This window comes from Motacilla alba, chromosome 4 (assembly GCF_015832195.1).
Source record: "Motacilla alba alba isolate MOTALB_02 chromosome 4, Motacilla_alba_V1.0_pri, whole genome shotgun sequence".
Lineage (NCBI taxonomy): Eukaryota > Metazoa > Chordata > Aves > Passeriformes > Motacillidae > Motacilla > Motacilla alba.
In genome coordinates this window covers 71,488,781-71,507,775 of record NC_052019.1, presented here as the reverse complement: position 1 = coordinate 71,507,775, position 18,995 = coordinate 71,488,781, and the positions used below count along the sequence as shown (strand labels likewise).

The window sequence follows — 18,995 nt, the reverse complement described above, 5'->3', positions numbered from 1 at the left end:
ACTGCACACAGGCTAAGAAAGCAAGGGCCTGAGGAACACAGGGAGCGGGAGCTCCCGTGCAGCTGGAGCTAACACCAGACTAAGAGGGGTTCTCTGTCAGTTGGTGTTCACAGTTTTCTTCCACACCGGTCCCTCTGCGTTTCTCTAACTGCCCTTCCACGCAGTCGGGAAAGGATCGACAGGGAAGCTTCCAGATCAACAGGGAAACCTCAAATCAGAAAAACGAGGGCAGGGGTTTATGAGCAGGACAAGGCTTTCAGCAGCGGTTGGGATTTTTAGAGTGCTGATTGCAAAGTTTCCTGGAGCTGAAGTCGAGCTGGAGAAGAGGGAGAGGGACATCTGGGAACTGGGAAAACAAACCTCACAGAAGCTGTGAGATCCAACAGGGGATGGCTCAAGTCTCAAGCACATTGCTGTACATTTGGGCTCTAAAGTGAAATTAATCAATTGAGCACTCTCAAGGAAGAACTGGCACAAATTCTGCGTGCCCAAAGCAGAGCTCTGGGACTCATTGATTTTCTGAAAGTTGAGGACATTTTATCTTTCTTCTGCTTAAATGTGAAATGCTCATTTGATTAACTGCTGAAAACAAGACCTTTTTTCTTTCCTATTAACAAGGCAAATGTTCCAATCCTCATTCAGCTAACATGCACAATAACACCATTAATTCCCAGGCAATGGTTTGGAGTGACAGTTGCTTTTCTCCAGCCTCTGTGAAAGATTTCCCCCTCCAGGTCCATAAAGTATGGCAGGTGACTGTGATGCACAGCAGGCCCTATAAGCCATAACACAATTCTGCCTGCGGGGTCGGGAATTAAAGATAAATGGGAAGATAATTGTAAAAATATATTGCTTTGGGAGGTGAAGGAAAAAGCTTTGTTAGATTCTGATGCAAATCATATCTTACGAGAGTGTCAGGAGTTTTAACGTGCTCTTTTATGGGGCAGCTGCTCTTTAACTGGTAATTAATAACTTGCAAGGGCAAATTCAGCATTTCAATCTGAGCTGAATGGGAAGAATGAGCGAAACTTAACAACCTGGATGTGGAGCTCTTTACCTCCAGGAGAACGGGCCACAAACTTCCTTTGCTGAAACACCAGACATAAATTTAGCACAAAGACCAACACACTTCAGGCTGCAGATCCAGGGCCAAAGCACAACTTTTTGTGAAAAGGACAAGGTGAAAAACCTCAGTTATGTTCCTCTGCAAGGGCTCTCACAGCTTCAGTGGGACAGAGAAACACCTGGACACTGAGGGCTCCCATGCCACAAGGAATGCCCTCCACGCTGCTTCCAGTTCCTGGGACATCTCCCTGCTGATCCCTGGGATTGGGGAGCAGGAGAACTGGTCCGTGACAGCAAACAAAGGGATAATTAAAGAATAAACCCTCCTCAGAAAGAGTGCTGACTGACGATAAATGGTACTCAGGTTTTCCCAACACAATTCACAGGGGAAGGCCACTTTTCCACGGGACTACTTCATAGGAAGCATAATGCAAATTAATGGGGAAATAAGGTGGAAGAAATAAAGTGCACAAAGCTCTGGTGTGCCAGGACATTAGTAAGTACCATTGTATCTCCTGAAATCGCACAGGACAGAGACACCTCTTTACACTGAAATGCTGAATGATTTCCAGTGTGTCATTACCTGGCTCTGTCTTGATTCCCCAACCTGAATTCCTAAGGAGCTGTACAGTACTTTTAGGATATTTTCCTACTCCTCACACACTTTCTTTCCCTGCTGTTTTTTGTCTCTGCAGACAAAACAATCACTGTTGTTTAAAAGGGAGGTGAAGAAATGGTTCACAGAATTAAGCTGTGGAGAGCAAAGAAACAAGTCTTTCATTAAAAACCATCCAGGACATAGATGTTCAGCAAAGAGAAGGCTCTGTGAAGGGAAATCATATTAAACTGAGAACAATAGCCTCTCAATGGATATATTTATTACTCCCAATGCATTTTTCCCTTTTCTTAGGATTCTTTATCTCATTTGGAACTGTTCAGCCTGGATTAAGCCTCACACACCATCGCTTTTTCTGATAAAGAAAAAAAAAGGCTTGATAAAGCTCAGAAATGGTTGGAGCAGTTCCCAGGATATGTTTATACGTGTCTGTGTGACGGATTAAAAGCGATTTTTCTTTTTAAACAGATAAATGCAATCAGTGGTTTCAGATGATGGGCTTAAGTGCAGGCACTGAGCACCCACACAGCACAGCCCCTATCCAGAAATCCTATTACCTCCCAAAAACGCACACAGCAACGCTTGCTGCGCCAGCTTTTCTTCAGAGCCCCATGAACTGCTTCTTTGAATCACAAATTCCAACTCAGCTCCTTTTCCTGAAGCTCTGAGCAGGACCCAAGCAGCTTTCCTGGCAGTGGGAAGCAGCAGCTCAACGGCACAGACAGCTCACGCCCCAGCGGCTCCCTTACTCACCCACGCAGTAGCCCACCAGGTTGAGGTACTGCTCCTCCTTGCAGCCTGTCCTGCACTTGCCACCATCCAGAGTGGCATGGGGGTGGCAGGTTGAGCATTCCCAGTCAGAGGGGCCATGGCACGTCTTGCAGGATGGATGACAGGCTGAGGGAGAGAATCAACACTCCTGGTTATGCTCACGGTGCACCTTCTCCCCGCCTCCCTTCCCAAAATCCAGCTCCCACCATCATTTACTCCTACAAAACATGGGCAGAAAGTGGTCTGATGGCACCAAGGACTGCAGGGTTGTGGCTTGGAAGGCTCATTTTGAATAAGCAAGATGAGGACTGGCTTGTCAGTTTAAGAAATGTGATTTGTTCCCTGCATTAATCAAGGTATAGATCTAGACACAATGTAAAAGAGAGAGAGAGAGAGGTTGGTCCTGTTATTCCTCCCTCCAGCATATGCTTGTGCATGTAAAAAAACAGAGTGGGATGCACAGGGGAGATAAATTAAACTTCTCTTGGGATTGTATGAACATCATTGTGGAGTTTGAAGTGCGTGAGAGGAAAACTGGGGAATGGTTTTTCCACCAAACCCTCCCAGACTGAAACCTCTGAAGCAGGAATGCCCTGCCAGCTCATTAGCCACATCTGTCTGCCAAAAGCTCAACAAAGACATGGCAGAGAAAGTGGCTTAAGAGCGCTCAAAAATATTTCATGGGCTGCTTTTGTGTCCTCCCAGCTTTAATGAGAAATGTGAGATTTCCATGCTACAGATCTGAGGGAGATAAAAATACTACAGCTACCAGTCAGTAAAAAAATCTTAAAAATACTTTCAAAGCTCTTTAGGAATAAAAGGACACAGCTTGCAAGACAGCACTTTCCTGACACTGAAATTTTGTTTCTAAGACATTTTTATAAGCCTGAAACGGCATAAAGCAGCACTCAGCAGTTACCTCAGCTCTAAGGTGGCAGTGCACGCCTCAGAACTGATGAATCTTTACAATGGCCTGCCAAATAAATCTATTTATAGAGTTGTTCCTTGGCTGAAGAAATTGAATAAATAGAGCAATGGACTTTAGAAAAGGTTTTTCTCTCTAAATCTGAGCCTTTGCCAAATAAAAGCATTTTATTTTTCGGCGTTGGCCATTAAAGAGTTGTTTCCACAGCACACGAGCTAGGAACGCCACCCTGAAATCAAGCACAAAATATCTTCAGGGAGACAGTCCTGAGGAGCAAAACTGAGTGCAATTCACGATTCCAAGTGCACGTCCCTCTCCCATTAGGAGGAGATCCCACTCCCTGAAATTGGACTATCCTATTCACCCCTGAAAATACCTAAACACCTTCAGGGAAATCAGACAGCATCTGTAACTGCAGGTGCACTCACGGGAGCAGCGGTCCCTGTGGCTGAAGAGCCCCTCAGGACACGAGGGGAGGCACCTGCCCTGCAGCAGCACCTGAGGAGCCAGGCAAGATGTGCAGTCCTGCGAAGAATTCCCCACGCAGCCTGCACAGGAGGGGTGGCACTCTGCAGCACAGGGAGAAACAACAACACACAGAAAGCCACGTTAATTCTGCCTGATTTCGCTCCTTACTGCCTCAAAATATGCTTGTGAGAGGGAGGAAGGAGTGCAAAGCAGAGAGCAGCTCCTGAAGACAAGCAGCAAGCAGAGACAGCTGCACATTTAATATTTCTCAGCACCCACACGGTTCATTACTGAGGTGCAAAGCTGAGCTGCCCAACACCATGTGATGCTGCTGTCCTCCCTGGAGGAGCTCTGGGGTTCTGCAAACTTACCAGCTGCTGAAGTCACCCTCTGTTATCAGCACAGTTCTCATCAGCCAGTCTGGAGCAAACACCCCAGAGGTGGCATGGCCACCTGAAACGAAGGCTCATCACAAGGATGGCTCAGCAAGGAGGAGGAGCGCAGTTAAAAACTGCACTTCTTTGCTGGCACTGGCCCTAAACCAAACCATCTTCACCTAAGCCATTTGATTAAATAAATACATAAACTCACTAGCCAAAAACTTCATATTTATTAGGGTGGCTGGAGGCCACAGGTTCCACTGTGTGAGTTGAACGCAGGCCTCTGGACTCTGGGGAGATAAGACACAAGGCTGGACAGAGGAAATTAAATGAAATAAAATAATTTCTACAACTACACAGGGCTGGACAGAGGAAATTAAATGAAATTAAGTAATTTATACAACTACACTTAGCTGGCAACCAGGGAGATCTTTAAGGCCCCTTCCAACCCAGGCCATTCTATGAGTCAACAAAACCAGCATTTTGCCCTACATGAGAACATGCTTCTGTTCTGCACAGTGTTGTGGGTTTGCTTTCCAAAGCACTATAAAATAAAAATAACTGGGTTTTAAATTAGGTCCACTTTCTAAAGATAGTTTTTTCCCAACAGGGAGAAATAGCCACCTGTAGTGTTGTTACTACTGCTATTACTACTACCTAAGTCACTATGTCTCTGACTGGTGGGAAACCACACGTATCCCCAGTGCACATCCCATTATCCCCTTTTCCAAACTCCAGCCTTCATGGAAATGCTTCCTAGTTGGTATTTCAGGAGCAGGGATGGCAGTCGTGCTGCAGGGCATGTAGCAGAAGAGCTTCCTCAAAAGAAAAGACTGCTGTGGGATGTCTTGACCTGCTCCAAGGGCTAAGAAGGAGAAAGCTCAGTCTTTTTTGAAAAGGATTTAAGGATCCTGTTCGATCCTGCTTCAAAGTAAGTCGGTGCTAAAAATCACATACTCAGCTTCAATGGAAAGGAGCTGAGCTGTGCAGGCTTGAACACAGGCATTCAAAAACAAAGTACCTGAGCCTTTTAGGCAGGAGTCTTATGTAGATTCCATTTTCCCTCAAAAGCACTAGGACGTGCTTTTTTAATTTTGAAAGTGACAAGAGTTCAAACGCTCACGGCAGTCACGAGGCAAGCACAGGGCTGTACAAATCAAACGCGGTACAAGCTCCCCCAGAACACCCAAACCTCGGGCTCTGAACAGCTCTTCTCACCTCTGCAGACTCCTGTGCTATCCACATGGAAATGGGATGGGCAGAGGGGGAGGCAAAGGCCGTGGAGAGCTCCTTCCCCGGGCGGCTGAGGCTGCAGGACATCCTCGGGTGCCCGGCACTGCAGGCACCGCGCGGCCCCTGGGCCGGAGCAGGAGCGGCAGGACGGGTGGCAACCTGGGCACAGGGGGAGAGAGCCGTCAGAGCCACAGCTTTCCCAGGGACAAGGACATGGGACAGCTTTCCAGAGACCCAACCGACAAAGCCCAATGGCATCTGGTCCTGCTCTCTCCAACAGAACAGGGATTTGAGAGAAATACTTTGATATCATTCCCCCCAACCCCAAGGAGTGGATCTTTTCCTGAGTAAAGCTGGTGAACAAATAAAAAACTGCAGCCATGTGCCACAGGCAGCCAATTCTCCTTTAATTTCTGCAACTGCAACTGTGAGCTCAATCTCATTAGGAGGGGCAGCAAGAAATGACAGGAGAAAAGCCCTTCGTGTGAAGGGCTCACACGAAGCAGAAATTCACCTTTCCAATTTTCGCTTTTCCCACTACTGCAAAGATGACCTCAGTCTTTGCAAATCTGCCAGATGTGTGTGGAATTTCATAGCACAAATATGTGGAATTTCATACCAGGTGTATGTGGAATTTCACCCACCTCTTAACTCGTGTCGAGAAAAACGTGGGAGCAATGTACATTTATTTCAGCAATGTACACAGAGAAGAGGAAAAAAAAAAGTCCCAGAAATTACTAAATCCTGGGGGTGTGAAAGCAGAAAGTATGTGGGAAAATTCACTTTTTCTCAAAGCGGAAAACAATCAGCAGGAAAGGCAGGAGTTAAGCATTGACTGGTTCAGCATAGGATGAAGGAAAAACAAAACCTGGTTTCCAGCAGCTGGGGAGCTTCTCCCAAGTTCAGAGCTTACCCTCGCAGATGTTGTGATGCTGGTAAAAGCCCTCTCCACAGTTCTCCAGGCACTGGCCCTGGCGCAGCGCCAGAGGGAAGGAACAGGAGGTGCAGTGAGTGGCCAGAGGTCCCTGGCACGTGGAGCATGAAGCGTGACAAGCTGACAGAGAAACAGAGCACACAGAGCTGAAACATCCCATTTCTACTCCTTCAGAGTGGTGCTGCTGACTACAGCCTCCTCCAGCTGTAGAAAACTCCCAGCTGCAATGAGACTCAGCTAGGTGAACCGATGAGAGCAGAAGTGCCCATGTATTAATAAGCACTACCAGTAAGAACTGTCGCTCACACGATGTTTTGAATGTGTATCTCAGCATGTTCGGCAAGGAAAAGGGGTTATTTGAGACAATCCATCACGAGTGAACCAAATAAAACGACGAAAAATAATCACTCCCCTTGCTGCGCTCTCAAAACTCCTTCCCCAGGACAGGGGAAGAGAAAACAACACGAGGGGGATGCCCTGAGAGCTTAGGAAAGGGCAAAAGCACCCCTCTTACCTGTGCACCTTCCACTGCTGCTGGGGAAATGTCCGGGTGGGCACTGAGGGAGGCAGCTCCCCCGGTGCAGCAGCTTCCCTGCAGCACAGCTCACACACCTGGCTGCCTCTGGAGAGCACCTCTCACAGAACTGGCCACAAGCTGCCACGAGAAGGAGAAGAGCAGAGCCATCAGCCTCTCCCCATGGATGGAAAGCACCCCATAAATTTTTTACACGGCTGTGTACAGCAAGCAGAAGTTACCAGACTGTTCAGGAAGGAAGGGGGGAAAAGGTGATTTCAAAAAATGGTAATTTCCCCCTTCCCCCTTTTCTTCAAAGTGGGAAAATGCAGCTAAAATCAAGCATGATCTTTTCTTCCTATCAATTCCTGTGGTCCATATTATCCTAGGCAGTCAGCTCTGAAGTGAACTGACCTGCTGTCCATGGAACTCTGGCTTCCCTAAGGCAATATGCTGCTGGGTATTTAGAAGAGTCGAGCATTTTACTTAACCAATTTCTGTTTCTTTTCACTAGACAAAGCAGCTCTCCAGCTGGCTATCAAAATGCATGGTTTTTGGTGGAAGGTGAAAGGTCTGACTCTCGGAGGCTTCAAGGAACAGCTATGGGGTTTCGAGAAACCACTGGCAGTAAAAACCAAACCTAAGTTAAATTTCCTTTTAAACTTGAATTATTTTCAGCTGTAAGATTTCAAGCCTGCACACTCAAAACATAGGTGAATAAAGCTGCCTGGTACAGACACTGACCAAAATGAGGGGGAACCTGGTCATCCAGAATAAGCACAAATAGCAACCATTCTGCCACCACGTTCCAGCTTTTAAGCTCTCTCTATCGAGCTGTGGCCCAGACACACCTGTGTGAGCCACACACCTGAAGCCCAACAAGCCCTGACTGACCACGGATAGTCCTCCCAAGCAGCTGGAGGTGGCTGTCACACTGGAATGCATGTGGCAAATGCCAGATTCCTTAGTTGAGGTCTTTTTTCCCCTTTCAGGATCTGTTTGACTTAGGTCTTTTAATCCCCTCCAGCCACCTCTTCTCCCTTTTTCCCAGCCAACCTTCCCAGCTCCCAAGGCACATCTGCTGTGCAGGTATGAGTTACTGTGATGCTGAATTATAATTAAATTTACAGAAAGCTGCTGGCAAAGGCCATTTTTCTTTCCACAGACAAATGGATTTGTCAAGCCCACAGAAACAGGCCAGCTTTTCAAGCTGTTCGGCGAGGAAAAACCCCTCAAACCTTTCAGCATCTGATTAGTGTAAATGAATTAATAATCTCACAAACAAACAGCAGCTTCCCTCATCCCCTATGAATGCTCAGGGTGCAGCTGGCTTGTCAGACATGAATAAAGGCCCAGCTGCTGCACAGAGAAGTGAAATATTGATTCCTGCTTGTGCAGAGCATTGCTCCCACAGGTATTTACCGGTGCAGACGCCATCCTTTGGGTAGAACCCCTGGGCACAGCTGGCCAGGCAGAGCCCAGCTTGGAGCACGTGTGATGGGTCCTTGCAGGACAGGCAGTGGTTCTCAGCAGCTCCCCAGCACGAGGAGCAGGACTCGTGACAGGCTGCAGGGGAGAAAGGTGCAGGATTAGCCAACAAGCCCCTTCCAACCGGCTCTTTAGAGCCCAGGGCCTGCAGCACTGCACTTCTTCACAGGTGTGCTCAGGCTTTCTCGGCTACAGAAGATGAAAAACAACAAACACAACCCGCTGCTGCTGCCGCCCTTAGGTTGGAATCTTTCATCCAAGCCATCCCGGCAGGACAGCTCCCAGCTGCGTTTTGCAGGTGGAACGCGGCAGCAGCACAGACCAGAGAAGCTGGTGGAGCTGTTACCAGCCCAGGAGGGGTGTTTGGAACACTGTAAAGTCCCTGGGGCACAAAGGGAAACAGGAAGAGATCCCATCACAGGCTACTTAAAACTCAGATCCTCGGGGTGCCTGCTGACAGTAACCCAGCTCCAGGCACAAACACAGAACTGTGCTGCAGGGCTGCAGTCAAGGCTTGGCAGAATGAAAAACAAGCCAGGCTGCTTCTAGAAGCAACTCCTCCTGTCCTTCCAGGCGCAGAAGGAACTGACTTATCAGGACTCCTCACGTGCTGAGCCTCAGTAATTCCTGGGGAAAATATGGGACACAGACTCCTATCAAATCCTGTGCTACCAGTGTTGCAGGAACGATGCGAATTACAGTTCTTGTAGATGTTAAGGTTGGGTTTTTTTTTTCTCAATTACACCCGAATACGTTCCAAAGATGTTCTTCAATTCGTTATTTCACAATAAGGCAGGTACATGCTTGTGCTCCCAAGCTGTGGCAGGTGGGAGAAGAGGGAACTCCTTGATGTTTGCCCTGCCAACACGTCTCAAGTTGCAGCCACCCAAGAAAAACCCATCTGTGAGCAGCATCAGTGCAATGCAGGGACCTGCAGGCACAGGGGCAGCTCATGCACAGCACTGAGAGCACACCGTTCGAGTCATATGGCACAGAGGGGCACAGCACCCCACCCCAGGGGATTTCCCTGCTGCCCAAGGCAGGGAACAGCTATCAGCTCCATCTCACACAGAGGGGACTGAACACCTGGGGTTAGAACAGGGAGTGTCAGGGGGCAAGACACAGGACATTTGAGCTCATGCCCAGTACAGGGTCCTTGGGCATTCTGGATGCTCCTTCTCCACACTTCCACCCTGGTTTATCTTCTCTTTTTTTTGTCCTGATTAGCTGCTTGCTCTCCCCCTTCTCACCCTCCTGCATCTTCTTTCCCTCCACCTCCTTCGTGATCTTTCCAGAATGCTGTGGCTCCTCTGGTACCTGAGCACCACAATGTGAGGGGTGTCTCAAAAGGACCCTGGGCATCCTGTACTGGGTAGGACCTTCCCCTCACAATCCCAACACAACAACCATCCCATCCCAAGGCAGAGCTTGAGCACAGTTTCCTTCTCCAGTCGATAATTTCCCCTGCTGATAAAAAACCTGCATCTCATTCCAGCTTGGATGATTTCTCAGGGCACGTCTACACTCGAAAGTTGACTGCAGAGTATGAGTTCATGCTGTAAATTTCTAAGCAGTGAAATGTCCTCACTTCACCTTGCAGACCTGACTGTGCTGCTCCTCTCTGAGCTCACTCTAACTTTCAACATGTTTTTGAAAGAGGGGGTGCCAGGACTTGGATGCTTTAATTGCAGACTTCCCACTGCACAGCTGGGACCCCTGCCTGTTAACCTGCCTCAGTATGTCAGCACATCTGAACGTTCCCAGTCATTTGCAAAGTCCTCACTTCCTCCCTGGAGGCGCTGCTCCTTTCCAGGAGACACTTTCCCCTGCTGGCAGCCTGGCTGTGTTTTTGAACAGTTACCAGCTGGCTCTTGCTGGCCCTCGGCAAAGCCCTGTGAGGGTGGTGAGGCCCTGGCACAGGTTGCCCAGAGAAGCTGCGGCTGCCCCATCCCTGGAAGCGTTTAAGGCCAGATTGGATGGAGCTCTGGGCAACCTGGGATAGAGGAAAGTGTCTACAGCAGAGGGGTTGGAACAAGACAGTCTTTGCAGCCTCTTCCAACCCAAACCGTTCTGTGATTCCATGATTCCACACCCTGACTCCAGAATCCCTGGCTCCTTCAGCACTGGATCGCTGCCAGGCTCAGCAGCTGCTCCTCACCCAAACAGCCAGGCACCAGCTCCACAGAAAGAACAGGAGGAGCAAATGGAAGCATTCCATGAGCCACTGTCAGCTCAAACATCTTTGCCTGCAGCAACCAAGTGGCTGCGTGAAAATAAATCAACAGAAGTGACTGCACGGCCAGGAAGCTGATTCCACCCCCCCGGCTATTTCCAGCTGGGATTTGTAGGGGCTCTTTTGCAGCTCACCAAACTTCTGCAAAGACCTGAAGCCCTGCCAGGTCTGACCACAGCAGGAGGGCAATGCCAGCGGTATCCCAGTAAGAACACAGAAGGCACTGCTGGGCTTTGGGGTCCCATGGATCTGTGCCACCTCTGCCCTCCACTCTTCCCTGGGAGCTGGGCAAGCTCAGCTGTGCTGGATCCTGGAGGATCCTCCACAGCCCCGGGACAGCAGGGAAAAGCAACGTGTAGGCAACAGGAATCCAAGTGCTTTGCTCCAGAGCGAGCCGGGTCTGTTAGTGTCAAGTTACACACTTCAACATTGGCATTTTGGGAGATGAAAGCAGGAACACTCCAGTTCTGCCTGGGCTTTTGAATAATCCTGAAAACATAAATAATTAAGTTAGAAAAATGCAGTGAGAGCATTGAACACTGCGGGTCCTTTGAGCCCTTCCATTCTACCACGCTGACATGGTTTATTTTTGCTTCCCTTTGCTTTGCCTTTGGTGGGGGAGTTTCTGTTTCTGCCAAGGGAGAACCCACCACTCTGCCTGACACAAACTCAACCATGAACTTTAAATCCACAGCTACATAACTGAACTTATTACCTTTTATTCTCAATTTTACTTTCCTCTTAATGGTATTAATTCTTCCCAAAAGCAAGTGGAGGGATGGGGGCAGGAAACAACCCTGGTGCAGGATTCAAATAGGGCAGAGATCAAACAACTGTAATCAAAAATTCAAAAGAGACTCAATTAAACCAGCTGTTATAAAACAGGAACAAAAGGAAAGGCTAATTCACTGTGTTTTTCTACAGTGCAGACAACAGCGTTCCAACAAGAGGATAGAGCAAGAAACCTGGTGTTAAGTCTCTTTCAAGTCCAGAGCGAATTCCTCAAGAGGGAGTTTACTGGAGCTACAGCAATTAACACAGTCTAGTTCATCCTTTCTGTGATTTTGGAACATGCTTATTGCACATGTTAAAACCATTATGAGGAAAATCTTTTGGAGCAGTCTGAGGCCCGTCTCGACAATCTGATTAGAGATTTGCAGCAATAAAGAGGATACAAGGAAAAGAATGAATGGCCATGAATTACCGACAGCATCTGAAACTTAAGACTTTCTCCACTGGTTTGACTTTATGCAGAAAATGCAGCCAGGCAGAACTAAAGCAAATTGGTTCAATTCCCTTGAGGAAAGAGGAACAAATTTTCCCAGCAACATTCAGCCACAAGCATGCGTGACTGCAAATTTGGATGGAGCGTACAATCAGTAATCTACAAACCAGCAATAAAATGAAACATTAGCCTTTCCCTACCCCTTCAGCAGTGCATGGGCACTGCCAATTAAAACACCAGGAGCAGGTGGAAAGGAAATGATAAAATAAAACCAAATGAAGTAGCAGATTATTTGATACTTAAGCCTACAAATTCTTTTGGACTGGGTCTCTTCCTGTCTGTTTATACATCCACAATGGTGCCCTGGGCTGCAGAGGCTGCTGGAGGACAGAGGTTTTTCAGACTTTCACAACCTGAAACAAGTGGTCAGCTCTCCAAGGGAAGCCACTTCAGAGAAGGAAGCTGGACTTACCATCTAAAGTGCTTTGCCCTGAAATGTGCCCAAAGCCCTCAGCCTGTATTTAATTCTGAGCAGGAGGGTTAGCTCCAAAGAAATTAAAGAGATGGCTCAGAAGTTAAGCATTTGCTCCACCCCTCTGCTGAATCAGAGCTGCAGAAATAATTAGAAGCCTTCTAAAAAGGCCAACATCAAGATGAGAAAAGTGTTAATTTTAGAGAAAACAATTAAACTGCCATGATGAAAAAGCAGCTGCTTTACAGTTTGGGAAGAGTTTAAAGTATTTCAAAGGAGCAGGGGAAGCTCATAAAAGCACTGTCATAGTTCCATCAAAGAGAAAGCTAACTTTCCTATCTTACTCTTTGTCTTTCCAACTGCTAAGATAAAGGATTTAGACACAGTTTGGTGTTTTATAGAATTAACAATTTACTTTGTAAGAATGCTTCCTGAGAGCAGCGAGCTCAGTGCACTTCAGGAAGAGCACACAGTATGGACCAAATGAACGGCAAAACCAAGCAGGAAACTTCCCCAGAAAGTATTTCCTGAGTCCTACCAACCTCCCACCTATTTTCTATACACCTCAAAGCACCATGGCATGAGCAGGTGCAGGCAGCCTGCACTGAAGTCAAAGAAACACACAACAGAACTGATCCACTGAGGGATTGTCACGAATATTTCCCCAAGCAGTGATCAATTTTACCCTGTGTGGTTTGGTTTCTCTGCTCACTCACTCCTTCCTGTACTCTAGGGTGAACATTAACACCTATGTCAACAGCAGATGCCTCAAGAGAGAGGGTCCTCATAGCCCCGGTGAAGTTTTGCCTGCTGCTTTGCCATCACAGAGGACTGCAGCCCCTTCTGCTTCGAGGTACCTGTGCAGAGGAGCTGATCCTGGACGTAGCCCTCGCCACAGGAAGGCACACACTGCCCGTCCTGCAGCAGCAGGGGTGCCTGGCACGAGGAGCACTCAAATCCATTGGTGCAGGCTGAGCAGGTTTCATTGCAGGCTGCCAGGAGAAAGAAGAGAGAAGAAAAATCAATCCCGAATCCCTGATGCAGAAGGACCCCCCTTGGTCTGACAAAATGAAATGATTTTGCTTCATTTTAGCTCAAGAACTTGCATCTGCTTCCATCTGAAACCTCCCAAAATCTCACAGTTACAGCACAGCACGTGCCTGGATGCTTTTCCAATCTCTTCAGGATGGCCCCATGGGATCCCACAGCCAAAAGCACAGCATGCAGCAGAGGAGGGGGGGTGTCTAACCCCTTGCAGAACTCACCTAAGCAGGCCCCCCCGTGCTGGTAGAAGCCCCGCTCACACATCTCCACGCAGCGCCCGTCCTGCAGCCGCTTCCTGGGGTCCCGGCAGGAGTCACAGTGATCAGAGGCCTGGGAGCAGCTCACACAGTCTGGGTGGCACTCACCTGGCACAGGGGCAACACACAGAGCAGTGCTGGCAGCCAGGAAGGAGCAAAACAAAGCAACTCGGAAACCAAAGTGAAATTCACCGCTTGCTTCCCCAGGCGCTGCAAGGTGCGTTAGCTTTGGCGTGGGTTTTTATACACTAGATTATTTCCAAGGGGCTAAATGTTTTATTGCCCTATTCAGTATGTGAGAAGCCATTATACAGACTCAGATCCTCTAGGCACTTGATTAAAAGGGGGTATTCCCTGTCCACATGGTTTCTCAGCAGTGAAAGCTGTAAGCCACCAGGAATCAAGGGCCTGAAGCAACGTGAATTTGAGATTCCTAAAGCCAAACCCTGCAGTAAGCCACGACTCTGTGTCCATGCCAGGTCAGAGCACAGCTGGCAGACTGCTCCCCCTACATAAAAACCTCGATGCCGCAGCACCACAGAAGGACCTCCTGGCCACAGGTACGTGGAGAGATTCAGAACAGAACAATTTTTCTCTAGCTACCAAAAAAGCCCCTCTGCTCCCAGCCAAGTGTTCTCAGCGAGGCTCCAAGCCAAAGGTTCTCAGTGAGGGGGGAATATTTGCTGGTTTTAACATAAATACAGCAGTGCCTAGGGCTTTTTGCTTTCCCCTGGCTGAAAAGCGGTGGGTTCTCTCTGCCAGCTTCCCCCCAGCACATCTCTGAGAAGCAGCAATCAATTTTTGCTGGCTTTATGGAAGCAGATGCAGCAGGGGCTGGTGTTCTGGGCTCACAGATCGAACTGCTGCAGGCTGCACTTTGCATTTGTTACTGATCCTACACCACTGCAAGACAGAAAAAACACAGAGGGAAAAGAGCAGGTTTGGGTAAGGGAAATTGACAGTTACCTTTCAGGACACAAAAAATGCAGGCTTGGCTCTGGATGTCCAATGCCATGACTCCAAAGCCTGGGTTTTCCAAAATGCTACCATGATGGAAGCTAAATGACCACTTGTTCAAGGATAACCAGCAGACAGAGGCAATTCTTGATAAGGAGAAGGGAGAGGTGCTGAGAATACTGTATCATCTATCTCTTCCTCAGCAGCCTGTGCAGATGCTGCTCCCTCTCAAAAACCCAGGACAATTCCATCACAACTTTCTAAAGCCTGTTTCCTTCACTTTTCTATCTCTAGTGCTTTGCATTTCCATTAGCATGCAGCAAATAACAAGCTTTAAAACAAGAAGATGGCAAATGTGCCCGGGCACTCCAGCACAATTAAACTGTGAAGCTATTTTCTTTTTTACTGAGATAAAGCATTAACTGGAGCACCCTGATAAAACCCAAGTTATGTGACTGCAACAAGAAGAGCTACCAAAAAGAACGAGCAACCCACAGCTAAAGCCTCCTGACCATGAAATGTAAATCCAGGGGAATGACAATATCCTGGAGAAAAAGGAATTTATAGGCAATATTACTATATAAGCCAAGGCTATGCTAGTCTTTCCAAACAATTATTAACTGGCAGCCATTCAGCCTCAGGTGAGCTTGTGGCACCAGCAGAGTATGCACATTCTTTCTTCTCCCCGCTGCCAAGAAATAATCAGGAGCCCACAAACTTCAAAACTCACGCTAGGATTCAAGAAAGGAGCAGGGGAAGAAAAAGGGCAAAACACTTGTAAAACACCAACCCCGAGGAGAACTTCTTATGCCAAAAGGAAGCTGTCATTTAAACCAGGGGAAGCCACTGGGAGCCACAAACTTATCTAAGACCTGAATTGTAGGGAAAGGAGTTAATCGGCCACAGCAGACCGGGGACTCGATAAGACTGGCGCAGGGGGAGCGAGGGCTGCAGGGGTTCCAGGAGAAGGCAAGGGCTGCCCTGGCTCTGTACCTGGCTGGCAGCGGGGGCAGCAGTCTCCCTTGGCCTCCCGGGGCCGGCTGCCCCGCGGGCAGGGCGGGCAGGAGCGCTGGAAGCAGGTCACCGCCGCGTCCCGGCACTCGCACTCCCGGCACGGCCCTTCCGCCCAGCTCTGCCCGTTCTGCGGGAGAAACACGGGAGAAACACGCCTTCAGAGAGTGCGTTTGCCAGGCATGCAGCTCTCGGGGGGAAACGGCACGGAAAAGACACAGCAGGCTTCTTAAACGCTCACAAAGCTTTTCTGACAGTTCCTCTCTCAGAGAGCACCAACTGGGAAAAAACTCACACCTCAGTGTTTTACCTCACCTGGGGCAGAGAAAGGGATCTGAGCAAAGAAAGGCTCAGCATCTAAAAAAAATAGCCCCACACAATATTAAATTTCCCACCTCCCACACCCGTTGGCAAAGAGCAGCTGTCAGCTCCAGCCCTCATCACTCAGGGCAATGAGAAGTCCACCACTGGAATATTTAAACCGGCATAATCGATGTTCCCTTTCTCTTTAACGTCAGAGGGAAGTTCCTTGGAAATATTAATAATGGGCTCCTGCTGCAGTAAAGATTATAATCAGTGGGACACATTGGCAGAAAGCTACACACTGCCCCAGCTCTGTAGCTTCTGCTCGATAGGATTAAAATCAACTATAATTATGAAATGTGCAGGAAACCTCTGAGTAGGGATATTAAATATTAAAGGGAAATGATTGATTGAGCTGCACAAAGGAGACCAAGGAAAACTGAAGTTCTGCAGCAGATGCACACAAGTGTTTCTGCAAACTGCAAAAGCAAGCTGCAGACTGTATTAATGGATTATTTTGCTGCCACACTTGCAAATAATATCCTTCTCAGAACCGGAGGGGGAGAGCCAGCCCCTCCAAACCTTTGCGAGCAGAACTCACTATTCGCTGCTGCAAAGCACAAAGATACTCACAGCTTTGGTATGCTCTTTGTAAACACAGTCGCTATGGCTGGAGATACATTCAGGACAGCACTTCCCCTCTAAGTGAATTAATTCTTCACCCTGTGAAGAAGAGAAAGGTTGCAGCAGTTCCAACGGAATCAACATCGCCAAAACCGCTGCGGAATGCTGAGGCAGAACGGCTCTTGCCCTGGAATGCAATCTCCAATATCTAATTTCACCTTATCTTCTCCCTATCCCACCTCATCTCTGTAGGCAGAGTTTGGAAAACGTGCTTGGCCAATATTGCAGCTGCAGAACAAACCTCAGGAAAGGCCTCGGAATTCAGCGATAAGGCCATTACCTCATCCCCAAATCCCACAGAGAAATACTCCCCCTTTTTACCGTGGATCACTGGGATTTCACCAGGCCAACCTCAGGACTTCAATGCATAGAGGCTTACCTTCCTTTTCAATGTTCTACTTTTACTTCCCCAAGAGAATTTCAAAGCACATGCTCTATTTATCCCAGATGGGAAAAGCCTGTTCTTTGTCACAACTGTACAGCTCCGCAGATTCCACTTAAATAACTTCAGTTTGAAGATAAGAATTTAGCAGCAGGAGAAAGGAATAAAGTGCCCCAATTCACCACAACTCTTTGTGCCCAAGTGGAAGCTGAAAATGTAGAAAAGAGAGATTTTTTTTTTTTTTCCTAGGGAACCAGGACACAGCTCACAAGAAGCAGCTTTGGTTTCCAAGATTACCAGTAAGTTTTTCTGATTTACGCCAGTAGGGTGTCTATTCCAGGATAATTTTCCCTGTGCCACACTGGCACACTCAGTTTTTGTATGGGCATTATTAAAGACACAGACAGCGCAGCAGCAGCAGCACCGGTCATTGTTAGGTTCACCAAGGGAGGACACCTAAGCCAGGCCACACTCTGGCATCCCTGGTGCATTCCTGAGCAGGGGAACAGAGGAGGAACCACCTGGTTCCTAGTCACCGAGGACCACACACGGCCTAAATCTCTCCCTGCTGCTTCTATACATCTCTGCTCTTCAATTACTCCAAAATACCTTTGGCTGGGTTTGGATCTCATGTCACTGCTGCGTACTGTAAACTCTGCCATCCCCACCCACATCCATGAACACAGGCTACAGGAAAACTGGGAGCAGCTATCCATGGAACACGGCTTGCCTAGCCCCAGAAAAATGCGGCTATGCTGCTCTGCCAAGGCTCAGAAAAGGGAGAGGCTGCGGGAGATAACTTGTGGCTTTGCTGCAGAGAGATTGATCGTATTCCAGGTGGAGAACATGCTCACAGCCTGCTGAAAATGGCTTTTTGAGGATTAGGTCAGAATCACCACAGACACTTTGCTGGACGAGTTTGTTTGAAAGGGTTTGGAGCTAAACCTCTCACAGTTCCTATCTGTGGCCTCCCTACACTTCCAGTAGGAGGATGTGACCAGGACATTAATAGTGCCTTGTGAAGAGGGAAATCCAAGAGCTCCTGGCTTCACACTGGCTCTGATTTATTGAGGCAGGTGCCTGAGTAAACAGACCGCAACTTCAGAAGGAAAATACAAAGGAGAAAGAAAACATGGCATTTGCTTTCTGAGCAAATTTTCTTGTAATTCATTAATGCACACCTTGCACTACTGAGGCAAACTAGGACTGAACATGACTTGAGGGGTTTTGAACCCTACACCTTAACATCTCCAGCTGTTGTTCGGGAAGGCACCCCTGGCTTTTCTGAACGGTGGAATTTTTTTTTTGTCAGTACCCAAGATGTGAGCATGAATATTAACTAGTCCTCCCCACTGAGCCATGACAGCAGGCCATCATCATTAGTGTAAATGATCCAATTTACAGCCAGGAGCACGCAGGCAGCTCGCTCAGACAGCTGCGAGCGCACGAGATTTTATGGCAACCACGACTTTTCATCCAGCAAAACCTCTCTGCGCAGCTTCAGCTGCCGTGATCGGCAGCAGCACCGCGGCAGGGGTGACTTTGGGACCCACACTCAGGGCATTTTGGCTCTTTCAAAGGAACAGCCACAGGTGAACATGCACTTTTATGCCTTGATGCACCCTTTTGTGATCCACTTGGGAGCCCACGTGTGGGTTTTCACTGCTTTGAACACTCATTCAAACAAGCTAATCCAGTGAAACCATTATGCTGGGTTTTGGCTGGACCTCAGACACACCACAAGGCTGCTGCTGCTGCTCAAGATTTAGCACACACAGGCAGGGTCACCAGAAAAGCATCACCACTGAGGCAGAAAACCCAGGAGGCCACAATTCCCTCCCTTTTGCTCCTTCCCACTGTGGAGCAGTGGGTATAAAGCAGGTAAGAGCCCACCAATTGAAACAGATCACAGAGTCACAGAAAGGTCTGGGTTGGAAGGGACAAGTGGCCTTGGACACTTCCAGGAATGGGGCAGCCACAGCTTCTGTGGGCAAACTGTGCCAGGGCTTCAACACCCTCACAGAGGAGAATTT

General features: G+C 48.2%; 1 protein-coding gene across 1 annotated transcript in view; it reads right to left on the bottom strand.

The window, feature by feature from the left end:
• The window catches only part of FRAS1 (Fraser extracellular matrix complex subunit 1), an 89,160-nt gene that overhangs the window by 46,012 nt on the left and 24,153 nt on the right, over positions 1–18,995 (bottom strand). Inside the window, exons 9-18 of the mRNA XM_038136640.1 lie at positions 16,530–16,619; positions 15,576–15,723; positions 13,590–13,733; positions 13,182–13,316; positions 8,329–8,472; positions 6,907–7,047; positions 6,372–6,512; positions 5,444–5,617; positions 3,806–3,946; positions 2,435–2,578 (exon numbers count right to left, since the gene is read on the bottom strand). Of these exons, the coding sequence (XP_037992568.1) occupies positions 2,435–2,578; positions 3,806–3,946; positions 5,444–5,617; positions 6,372–6,512; positions 6,907–7,047; positions 8,329–8,472; positions 13,182–13,316; positions 13,590–13,733; positions 15,576–15,723; positions 16,530–16,619 (1,402 nt within the window). The remainder of the gene's footprint in view (positions 1–2,434; positions 2,579–3,805; positions 3,947–5,443; positions 5,618–6,371; positions 6,513–6,906; positions 7,048–8,328; positions 8,473–13,181; positions 13,317–13,589; positions 13,734–15,575; positions 15,724–16,529; positions 16,620–18,995) is intronic.